Below are 12,466 nucleotides of genomic sequence, written 5' to 3'. Positions count from 1 at the left end.
TATCTCGCGCTATTCGAGACGGGAAGTTCATTCTTGTTTAAATGCATTTTATTATCAAATTCCCTTTTCTTTTTCTTCTTCTTCTTCTTGTCAAAAATGAAGAAAATTGTCAAATTGATGTCTGCTTACACACACACGGCCTCGTGCGTTCGCAATATGCACGGTAAACAGTCCCAGTTGTTTTCAAGACCGTGAAGTAGCGCCTACCGAGCCTCTACGGGGCCTTAATCGTAAGATCTATGATAGTCTTATTTGGAAAGTTTTAAGCATTATTTTTTTTCCTGTGTCGCTACTCTGTTACATGCACGAACTTGAAAGCCCAGGTAGTGAGCTGCAACACGTCTTGCTAACTTGAAGCAGTTGGCGAGAGATCGCAAACTTTTTGTTTGTCGACAAGTAACGGTACTCGAAAACGCCACAGTTCTTCCGCTCGTTCAGTGAGCTGTGTCTCTCGTATTCCTTTTGCGTCTAAAGCCATAAAACGCGCATCAAAAACTTAGTAAGGGTTAAGGAATTTTTCCCAGGAACGTGATAGATACTCGATGCCTAAATAAATGGAGATAAAGCTTCCGTGATTTTTATTTACTTACTAGTTCAATTTTCGTGATTTTGATTTCCCGTGATGTTTTCTTACTCACTCGTTCTTCCCCTTGTCCAGTGAGCCGTGTCGCTCATATACCTTTCGTTTCTAAAGCCATAGACTTGCATCAATAAGTTACTAAGGGCAAGGCTTTTTTTTCCAAAGGTTACGGACGCGATCGACACTCGATGCCTATGTAAAAAGCGATGACAGGAAGTATTTACTTTGAGTGTTGTCAGTCACTGCTCCTTTCATTTGGAATGCGGAATATTATCGCATTGGCGTCCGGTCAGTGACAAACGTTTCCACATATTTGCATATATTTCCGAACGGTGAACAGAGTCAGTCCCGGTTGTTTGGAAAGCTGGTTGGTACAGTATCACGTCTGCCAATACAGGAACGGTATGTATGATTCAGGTTAATTTATCAGGAAAAGCACTTTCAAATCATGCAAAGCTCTTTCCCTTTTCCTTTCCACATAAAATACCCATCCTCGTAAACCCGTTAATTCCACAAGATCAACAGCGCTAACAGAAATTGAAAGCATTCATCTCAGTGTCCTGATCTGGTCGCCATGACTTTAATTTTTAAAAAACTGAAATTGTTTTAGATACAAGAAAGCAAAGTACTGTATCTCTCGGCTCTCATCGCTGATGGTTCCCTTCGATAAGTTTTAAAATTCGGCATTTTGTCGCTATCTAAAGTAACGCGTGCACAAAGGCGCGCTGATGACGTGCACAATTTCCGTTTGGTAATTATGACGCACTCACCGAGAAGTTTGAATTGATTTAATTTTGTAGAAATTGTGTTCTGGAACAGACGATCCATATCTGTTGTCTATCTTTTATGTTTGAGTAAATCCCATATCTCAACGACTGCATTGCGCGCTAAAATTTTATTTCACGTCTCTACTCTTTGTTCACCGTCGACAAAGGTAAACTTTCTCCCGTCTTCGACAATTTGAAGAAGGAATTTCGATTGGTGTCTTCCGTGCCGAAAACAAAAACTCGATTAACCCTTTCATTTCCAAGATCTGATTGTTAATTCTCCCCTCTAGCTGCTACACATTTTCTTGTAAGTTAATTACAAGAATTTGGCGTCAGATCAAGATAACATCTATTGCTGGTTTTCACGTGACGTCACTAAATTTCAGACTTCAGAACTATTGATCCTCCTGAGATTTTACTTTCATGATGTATTAGAGCAGCTAAAAACTAATATTCAGACAAATTTTCACTCCAAATGGGTTCTTGGTTTAGTGATAGACTACTCTTGAATTTCTAAGCTTTTGCGTGACGTGGCCTTTACATGACGAGCGAGAGAGCTGTTATGTTGGTTTAAAAGGTGACTTATTTAGGGAAATTCAGCTATCTGAACAGTTCTTGTATTAGAATAAAGTATTATTGTTACGTTTATGAGTTCTTAGAGAGATAAATTCACGCTTTTGTAGCAAAACTCAGTGACAGATGTTTCTGCTGGTTTCCGGCCGCCATGTTGGTGCCTATCTAGGTGGGCACCAGCATGGCGGCTCCATACAAATCTCTATAAATTTGGGAAAAACGTTTCTCCTCATATCTTCCGTAAGAAAAATTGCTGTGACCTGAATCTTGGCGAGAGTCTTTACATATCTAGCTTCTTTCTATTTCCAGATTCTAGACTAAATCGATTGAACGGTTTTTATTTTTTATTTTGATCTATTTTAAATGGCGTGACACTGAAAACCAGCAATAAGTCTTAGGCAGTGTTCACACTTGGTGCCCGAGCACCGTGCCCGGGTTCTATTCTACGCCGGGCACCAATGTGAACACACCTTTTTTCCTGGTACCCACGCCAGAATTCGGGCACGGTGCCGGTGCCCGAGTACAAGGTCTCGACCTTGTACTCGGGCACTAAACTGGGCACTGAGTCCTTGTGTGAACACATTTTTCGTTGGTGCCCTGGCACTTTACCCACAAACCACTTGTTTTCGTACCCACAATTCCTTGTCCCACTCGAGATTTCAATAGTGAGCGTGTGCTCTGTTTATTGAATGTGAACATATCTTCAGACTGGGTACCGTGTGTCTGAACACAGCACCATTTTGTGCCGGTGCCCGGGTACTAGTGCCCGGGCACCAAGTGTGAACACTGCCTTAGTATTCTCATTTCCTGTTTGTCGGATAAAGTATTGATATCATGGGGAGGAGTTACATATTAAACACTTCTAGCAGATAAAAGGCTAACACGGACCATATACAATGCACTCGTGTTGTATTCTTTCTTGTGATAATTAGTGTTCGCCAAATAAAAGAGAAGGTATTAACCCTATGGAATGCCAACACTGTCTCATGTGATTGTAAATAAATTTAAATCATATATACGCATTGTGGTAGAAGAAACGAATATCAGTGATCCTCGCAGTTATGAACACTACTGAACTAGTGGTTGAAATAAATATACGTAATCACATGATTTCGAGTGCAATTTGGAATAAGTAAGCATGAGTAAGACAAGACCGAGGTCACAGTTTTTCACCATACGGACCGACCCTTAGCCGGTAAATAACATATTTATTTTTTTGAAACTTGACGAAATTCTTTCCGAAAGAACCCGAATGATTCAGGGCTGTAAATGCGGTAAGATCTTCCATAAACTAAACAGTTTTTGAGCGAGTAAATGGTAGTTAAAATAGAGGTGACGCAAATTCAAGAGAGATGCCTCAGCGAAACATTTTCATTTTCGTAACGATAATTAAAAGGCTTCCAAACAAACTTTGAAACATTACTTTTACAAGTATCTGTCACAATCTGACACCTGTCAATTAGAGAGCGCGTAAGTAAAAAAAGCGTAAGAACATTTGAAAAACAACGGAACTAGTTTGGCAAGGACTGTCACGACAATGTTTTCTTCAAAAATAGTCAATGATCTAACGGAAAGTATTGTTCACTCTCATCGACGATTCATTCATGTACGAAGATTTACCTCTGTACATTAAGTAAACGTCGAGGAAAGTAATTCTGAGGAAATTAAATTTTTTTATTTTGAAGTTGTGAGAGTTTGCCCGTTTGTTTGCTGGAATGGCGTGTGTAAATCCGGTCTTTCCTTCACAAAAGCTAAATTCGAATGGCACACTCCAACGAGACACAAGGGGATTTAGTGCGGCCTTTTCTCAAAAAATTCCTTCAGTTTCTGTTGTGCAATTTACGGTACAAATGCTCAAATTGAACGGACTTGGAAAGACTCACCGAGAGCGTTTATTTGTTGTAGAACTTAAATTAAAACTTCGCTCGCTCTTTCACTGCGCACAAATTGCTTGAGAATATTCAGGTATTAAATGAATGAAAGTTCCATCGTTCAGTTTAACTGTAACCAAATACTTCACGTTTTAACTTTCTAGGTACTTTTTGTGAACGATTAAAATTAATTGCAGACGTGTTTTAGGCCGCTTGCCAACCAACGTAATGACACTATTTATTGTTTATGCAAATTCATTCTGAAAGCAATATTTTTCTGTCAACCAAAGTGATTTGAGTGAGAGAAAAAGGAGGATTCATAAGTTATTCATCAGCTTGAGGAAGTGACCGAAGTGTTTGCTTAAAAATACTGCCCAGCCGGAAAAACGAGATATATTTATGAAAAATGGCAACGAAAGTTGGGATGTACTTGGCGATTCACGAAAGCGTAACCGTGGCCCGTGGGCAGAGATAGGAAAATACTGACCGGGTAAGGAACCAATCAGATTGCAAGATTCGTTATCGTGCCCTCTCAAAAAAAAATAAACAATGATATTTTCACATCTTTAAGGCGCAAAAAAGTTCAAAGTCCGGCTAAACAGTTTAAGGAATTGTTCAGTCTGTGTCCGAGTCACCTTCGATGAAATGGGATTGTCGTTTGCGAGGTTAAACCATGTTTGTTTTTTACTTCGGCGTAGAATTGCTCGAGCAAAGTGTTAAGCTGAGTCGGCTCGTAATTTTCGATTTCCTTGGCAATTCCCTTCTCTAAACACCACTTTTTCCAAACCGAAAACCAAAAATCAGTTCTTTTTACAGTGTTTTCGTTGTTAGAGCTGTTTTTCAGCTGCTGTATTGTTGTTGCGGTGGCAAAAGAAAACCTACTTAAAACGCCAGCCATTGTTTCGCTCGCAAATTTTCAGCGTATCCAAATGTTGCGACATCCAAGGCTCGCATTTCACTGGTTATCTGTGAGTCTTTGACCAATCAAAATGTCTGATTTGTTATTTCTTTGCACTGAATTAACCCTCTTCTGCATTGAATTACCTGAAAAATGCATTTATCTTAACCAGTCAGAACTGAGTAATTTTTTCATGTATATTATATGGCCTGAAAAAAAATTTTTTCATTATATGCGGTGCATTTTGCATCAAATGCAATGCTTTTTGCATTGTATGCGGTGAAGTTTCTATCATAAGCGTTACATTAAATGCAGTGCTTTGTCCAATATATTTTACATTACATGCGATGCTTTTGTCATTGTATGCTTTGCTCAGTATATGACGCACTTTTTATATTTCCTTATATTTACTTAATATTCATATTTATGTACTATTTATATGAGGTACTATTTATATTTATATTATATGTGGTGCAGCAACATAGTTTGTGCACAGTTCTCTGAGTCGAATACGGTCACGAATTGTGTTCACTCCAAATCGCTATCTTCCATAGATAATGCTACTCCTGGGTTTATCCTTTCATTAGAAAAGCTCTCTGAAAGGGTTCCCGAGCTCAACTGGTTTAAAATTGAATCCATGATGTCCGTTCGAGCGCTGGAAACAAAATGGCGGATTCTCGGAACCCATTGCATTGTAGGTTTTTATAAGCTCTTACCCAGTTCCCCGTCGAATCTCGACCTCATCCACAATATGAAGAAAGTACTGCATGTACCGCATATAATGACAAAAGCACCGCATATAATATAACAAGTACCTCATATAATGACCAAAGTACCACATATAATGACGAAAGCACCACAAATAATAACGAAAGCACTGCATAACGACAAAAGAACTGCATAGAATGCAAAAAGCACCACATGTGTTGGACAAAGCATTGCATGTAATGAAAACTTTACCGCATATAATGCAAAATGTACCGCATATAATGAACAATGCACCGCATATAATGATGGGAAATCACTTAAGACAGTGTTAGCGTTCCATATAACCCAAAGCAATATTTGGCATCGTACGACTTGATACAAATAGGTACTTCGTTTTGTGAAATTTAACCCCAAAAGAACAATATTTTTGATGAGCCATACGTAAATCAGTCAACTGCAAATCTGTTAAGGAGGGAGGACATTTTTTTCTAAAAATACGAGGGGGTAAAACTAGTTTTAAAAGTATTAAGCGTAGATCCTACATGTTTGGATCTAAAAACTGGTACGGTTCTGTTAATGTTTGGAACTAAAAATAACTTATACAGAATCGATCCTCGCAGTTATGAACACTACTGAACTAGTAGATGAAATTTATTTCAACTACAAGTTCAGTAGTGTTCATAACTGCGAGGATCGACTCTATATTCGTTTCTTCAACCGCAGTGTACACATATGATTTTCATATGTTTGCATGTTTTCATACGTTTGTTTATTAAAAATAACTTTGTACACTTTCAGACAACATGACATCTAAAAAAACTGGTTTGGCTTTTTCTGGTGGTGGCATTCGGTCAGCGGCACTATGCTCTGGAGTCCTGCGCAGGCTGCTAAAGGATAAAGCAAAAGTAGACTACCTGAGCTGCGTGTCAGGGGGTGGTTACACTGGCACATCCTTTCTGGATTGGAAATACAGAAAAGAGAAGAAAACAGAGGACAGCGAAGAATGGCATGAAGAGTTCTTTGACAACATGCGACAAAGAGCAGGTTACTTTTGTAACTGGGAGAAGCCACGTCAAGGAATCGTTGATACAATTGTAATGATCCTCCTCGTACTTACTGTCACCTTCATTGAACCGATTGTCATATATGGATCATACGCATTTCCACTTGCCTTCATCATCGATTACCTTTTCGGAAAGTTACTTCGAGCCAAAGTGGAATGTGATCAGTTTGCACCAACCCGTACTCCATGTCCAGAAAGCGTAATTTTCTCTAAGATTTCCCTGTTTACGGTTCTGGTCATATCATTTGTCATCTCCTACATTCTGTCGCAATGGTTACCTAGAAGGAAGTCTAAATATTTCGGACTTTTCTCACTAATTTCCTTCTTACTTCTTTCTCTTACTTTCCTCCCATTTGCAATCAACGATTTTTTCATTAAAATCCCCCTGTGGAGTCGGGCGATCATTGTAGTGATTGGTGTGGTACTATGGTTCGTCCTACCTCTGTTGCGGGACAAAACGTCCTACGGCATTCTAATCTATCTCTACTCTTACATCATCTATTGGAAAGTGTACAAAGCCAAGATTATTGGTGTTGTGTATTCTGATGGGCTGTTTAATGGGCTGCTTTTTGCCTCTGGGTTTATCATGTGGTTTGTTCCCTACCTGGCACAATCAAGGAAGAGGCTCGTCCATATCTTCAACAGGTAAGACTAAAAAAGGTAACGTTTATCCGCAGAAAAGAAAGGTAAGGTCGGTACTGCGGCCAAGTGGTCCTCCCAGCCAAAGTTTACCCGGCTATCTAAGTATGACTAGAAGTATCACTACCCCTCCCCCCCCCCCCTCAAGAGTTTTATCAAGCTTCCTTGAGAGTTCGCTGATACCAATTTTTACTCCGGTGTGGAGAGAGAAACTGTGAGCGTTCAGTGTTTTGCCCAAGAACACACCACACTGACCAGGCCAGGTCTCGAACCTAGACCTCTCGATCTCCAGAAGTTCAGCGCACTAACAATTAGGCAACTGCGTCTACCTTATCCGCAGAATGATTACTTACTTAATCACTTTTAACTCTAACCATTTGCAGATGGAGACTTCAGAAGGCATTTTACTCAAAGGAAAGTTCAGCTACCAAGGGATGTCTGGAAATACTCCAGGAGATTTTCTGCCCTTTGTGGACATGTCTGAAGAGAAAACAGAAGCGGGATTCTGGTCACAGAGAACAGAGAGGTAGCTTTAAGTCTTTGGCGGATGACATTGAGCCAGTAAAGAAAAGATCTTTGAACCTGGCAGATCTCAGAGGCCTAGAACCTGAATATATATCAAACATGACCATCCACAGCTGGAAGGAAGAGGCAGATTCTGACACGGATGATGATCTCCTGACAATGTCGCCTACCACAATAGAGCGCTTAGATCGAGGTCCATCGACTGTCGATCCATTCAAGGATAGGCTGAGGCCTCGAGATATAGAGTTGTCAGAAGCCATGGCAACGTCTGCAGCAGCAATTTCCGGGTACGGTGATAACCTTAAGGAATTGCGCGTTGCCACGATTCTTGGACTCGAAATGGGAGCCACAGTGATCAGCAACCTCGAGGCAATTAAAAAGGAGGGATGGCTCATGAAGGTAAGAGGTTGCTCAACCAGGGATCAGATAAGTTACATCTTACAATAACTACTGAAGGACTGCTGAGAGTTATGGTCTTCTCAGGGAGTTTCTTTCTAAGCATGATATTCGTTTGGCAAGGAAATACCATGCTTTGCGTACCTCAGTGCAGTTGAGATCAGCTGCTCTGACGGAAGAGGAGGGGGGAGCTTAGGGGGGAGGCAAGATTTTTATGGAATCACAGGGTTTTCAGGGGGGACTGTGGAGAGATCGGTCGTTGCCAACTGATTATAAAGGACAAACATTGCCTGTCAGAGAATGTTATAGAGCCTTATGGGAAGATCTGGTAAACGTTATTGTGACACTACCAAAATCTACCAACCCCTGATAAATAATGACTGATCCCTAAGCATGATATTCCCTTTGCAAGTACATGTCATGTTTAAACAGAGTAACAGTAAGGTAACCTTCTTGACTCTGTCATTAACTAATGCTTTAGGCCTGCATGTATCTTTTTCTCTTTACAACAGCTCCTCCCAATTCTCATCAACATTCTCCGTGGTCTTCCATTGATCGCTGTACCAGCGGTTTACTATCGCGGAGGACATGTGTGGTCAATTAAAGCAGGAGTATTCACATTCTTTGCAATTCATCTCATGTTGGCTTGTATTGGAGCTCTCGCTGATACAGGAACTCCGAACCCAAACTTATGGGAGAAGATAGCCAGGTAAGGATTGTATAAATCTAAGCATCTTACGATGGTGTGTGGATAGACCCACACCTAAATACTCAAAAATGCCTGAACAATCTGAACAATGGGAAATATCCGGAGGAGCACGGGAGAGCTCGTGGTAAATTGCTCAATGCAAACAGCCTCAAGGGCAGGAAAAATGAGCAGGACAACATTGGTCTTCCTAGCTGTTTGGTTCAGAAGGTGGTCCACTCAGGTTAATTAAGGCCTGGGTCACCTTGCCTTTAACCCATATTTTTCACAAAATTGAGAATAACTTAGCTATTTTGTGAGGGATTTTTCTCATACTTGGCAGAAATGTGTATCACTATCATCTCTCTCGGACTGAGTTGTGGCAGCGTAATATGATGCTCTCAACAGCCAAAAACAGTTAATTTAGGCGCCAAATTCGTCGGTTGCTTTCTTGAGCAAATTCCTACCACTAAACATAAGGCAGTTATGGCTATGAATATTTGAGACGTTTTTCATTGTTTTCCCACTTGGAATGACTGCCAAAAAAAAGAGAGATGTGCTAGGCAGATTAAATCAAGTTTTGTCTCTGCGAAGCTGCTTCCTCTATCATGGTTTTCGCCCGAAAACATCTTAGCCTTTACCTGGTTCCAACCGCTGTCAATGAAAGTAATCCTACAGGTTCCTATTTATTTGGAAAAAAGACAAATTAAAACTGTTTAAGAGGTGGGAATTTTGAAAACTCGCAGTCACGTATTCAACTTAGTGTCCGCTATTTTGACGCGCGAGTGTTCAGAAGCAACTAAACTTACCTAACAACTGCTTTGGGGGATTACTTTTGTAAGTAAATTCATCTGCTTCTTGGAGAAATTGTTTCCAAAGCATTCAAAAGCCTAAATTTTGATAGACACCATAAGTATACACATCATGATATGATAGAGGAGTTATCAAGCTAAATTTAATTTCAAAATTGAATGGTATATCCACAATGAAACTTTTTTCTATGCATTTGTTACAAAACATAGTACTTTTTTCTATGCATAAGTTACAAACATTGCAAAACGCTATTGAGCTCTAGAAATGAGCGCTATATTATAAATTCATGTTGCATTGTATTTGCAGTGAAGTCAATGAACATGTTGAGAGCGGTGTTTAGAAGTCTTCGTAGGTTCAAAAGGGTTCTCTTTGGCTTTAAGATAGCGATATCATGCCATTTTTTGAGGAAATGAAGATAGCAAAGAAAATGTTATTATCTTCTTTTGATGTCTTCCTCTAAATTGTCGGATTCACCAGCGAAGATGGGAAAAACCAATGCAAAGCCGACACTTCAAAATGGCGGATGCCGTTCACGAACTACGCGATCTTGATTCCAAGTAACTATAGTTACTCGCGCAGTCCACGCGAATTTCGCGAACCTTGCTGGGGGGGCACTGGAGGCGAAAATCATTTTTGACCTAGGCCTTAATTAACCTGAGCGGGGTTTTGATTAAAACCAAAGAAATTCTTGTATTCATTTGGCACTCCACTGGAGTCACTCTAAATGATAAGATGGAGAAACCCAAAATGTCCATTCCTCAATTATGGTGACCAGGTTAATCCTGATCAGAAGTTAATTGAAATGAAAGCTTTCTGTAATTATAAATGAAATATATGATCATTGTGGTTACTTTGTAAATCGTCACACGACTTGAGCCCACTCGAATCACGGAGAGTGGTAAAATTCTCGGTCACTCACAGTTTGAAAAAGACCATTTTTCATATATACTGTCCTTCTTTATATGTATATATTTGGCTCTGACGATGGGCTAACGCTCGAACCGAAAAATCTCTTTATGGTGGCCCATTTACATTATCAACTTAGTTGACAAAACCAAATCATCTTGTAATACCCACCACCGATGCAGCATCACAGTTTCTTTGGAAAAATTACCCCCTTTAAACAAATATATATTATGTTTTTTAACCTAGGTGGTTCATCGTGCACGTTTCCTTTGTGAAGTTCGTGAGAGAAGGCCTTAACATTGACAACATCGGACCCATGCCTCCTCCCATCATGCTACTTAGCGATGGAGGCCACGTGGAAAATCTTGCTATTTTGCCATTGTTAAAGAAGAAACTCAAGAAAATTATTGTGGTGGATGGTGGTTACTATTCCAATGAGAAGAATTATGGGGAAGAACTACTGAAAGCACTGATGCTGGCTCGTAGAGACCTGAATTGTTCGTTTATTGGCCAGGGCGGTCGTGACGTCATTTCAGACCTGTTGGAGAATTTCGTGAAGCTTCAGCACCCAAATGAAAAAAAACCACGACATTTCAGGTACATGTTTATGATCCTTTCCGTAATTTACTGCCACCTCTTCTTTGTCGTCGAGCGCCGCTTTAAACAAGACACCTGACAAGACTACCGACACCTGATTACACTCAATCAGGGAAAGCACTGGTGTTTTTCGAGTGGGAGGTGGGAATGAGGGGAAATACGACCTTGAGTTGGCGCAAGAGAGAATTGAGGTCCCATTTTTTTCTATTGATTTGGGATAGCGAGTCTATTCTTGGTTATCGGATCCATGCCAAGGCTTGTGTATCGTGTGAAGCTTGGACCGAGTTCACCATTTGCAGTTATCTTCAGCTAATCTTTTTTCCTTCTTGGTGTATCACTGCCTGTTTCATAGTTTTGTATCTTGTCAAAGTACTACATCGTTTTCTCTTTTAAGATGAACGACGTTCTACACGACATAAATTAAATGGCATGAATTCAATGTAAGCTAGAAGCTCTTAAAATTCAAACATGCTTATAATCTCTTGCTTCAAAACAATAATTTTTAATCTATTGTTTCTTTTTTTTCTCGCTAGATTTAACGTTGAATACTACGAAAACGACCACAAAGTTGGTGAAGGCGAAATTTTGTTCATTCGGCCAAGAGATCCGCGAAAAGGTGAAAAGAGCGAGGTCAAAACCTGGGAAGAGTTTGGTTTCCATCTGGACGCACGTGACTGGGGGAATAGTCCATTTCTGAACGAAGACGAAGTCGACAAGTTGACCTTCTGTTGTTGTGCATGTTGTAACAAAAAGTCCTATTTGAGCGGTTTATCTGAGCTCCTCTGCCACAAGTTCCCGAATCACAGCACAGCCAATCAATTCTTCACGCCTTTAATGTTCTCCGCCTATCACCGTGAAGGCTTCCGAGCATGCGTTGAAGCGGAAGCTGCTGAATTTCTCAAGGATAACCACGATGTCCTTGAGGTGTGACTGTTACTCAACCTAGTGTGAGTATATGTGGCCAACCTATTAATAACCAAACATGTACGCAAAAAAAAAAGTTTGGCTTGTCTGTTGAATACTGATTGATTAGGAATATTGGAAATCGTTCCATAGCAAATAGAGGTGACTTGTTCAGACAGCAGAAAGATTTCTTCATTTCTTTTTTTATCATTATGTGGACCTGATATTGTACAACGTTTAAAACAACGTATTGTACAACGTATCCTTAACTGTAGTCGTCAAGAAACGTTAAATAGAAATTAAATATCCTTGTCTTTGGTGTTCTGTCGTCCTTTGCTCCAGAGTTTAATACATCTCTTGGGCTTCCTCACCCGATTCGCGCGTAACTAACCGCTCGCATGCGAATATAATTAGCATCAAATTAATGTAGTTACTAAAACAAGGAATCGCCTAAAATGACCAAATATGATCTCAAATGACCTTGAGTGATGTCTAAAATGACCTGAAATAACCTTGACCGATGTCTTGACCTAAAATGATCG

At 40.1% G+C, this 12,466-nt stretch overlaps 1 protein-coding gene and 1 long non-coding RNA gene across 2 annotated transcripts; one reads left to right on the top strand and one right to left on the bottom strand.

Annotated features, from left to right (window-relative positions):
* Positions 1–35: 35 nt before the first annotated feature.
* Positions 36–733, bottom strand: LOC149035190 (uncharacterized). The gene is made up of 2 exons (XR_016182473.1): positions 591–733; positions 36–468 (listed from the first exon to the last, which is right to left on the bottom strand). It is a non-coding gene; the product is annotated as an uncharacterized LOC149035190 (long non-coding RNA).
* A 12-nt stretch (positions 734–745) lies between these two features.
* LOC113686984 (uncharacterized) lies at positions 746–12,243 on the top strand. Its single transcript, XM_027204679.2, has 6 exons — positions 746–982; positions 6,196–7,105; positions 7,483–8,023; positions 8,533–8,729; positions 10,671–11,021; positions 11,555–12,243. The coding sequence occupies exons 2-6, from the start codon at positions 6,201–6,203 to the stop codon at positions 11,949–11,951; spliced, it is 2,391 nt and encodes a 796-aa protein (XP_027060480.2). The 5' UTR covers positions 746–982; positions 6,196–6,200; the 3' UTR covers positions 11,952–12,243.
* The last annotated feature ends 223 nt before the right edge of the window (positions 12,244–12,466 follow it).

This window comes from Pocillopora damicornis, chromosome 13 (genome assembly GCF_964200805.1).
Source record: "Pocillopora damicornis chromosome 13, jaPocDami1.2, whole genome shotgun sequence".
In the NCBI taxonomy this organism is placed as follows: domain Eukaryota; kingdom Metazoa; phylum Cnidaria; class Anthozoa; order Scleractinia; family Pocilloporidae; genus Pocillopora; species Pocillopora damicornis.
This window is presented reverse-complemented; position numbering and strand designations above follow the sequence as displayed.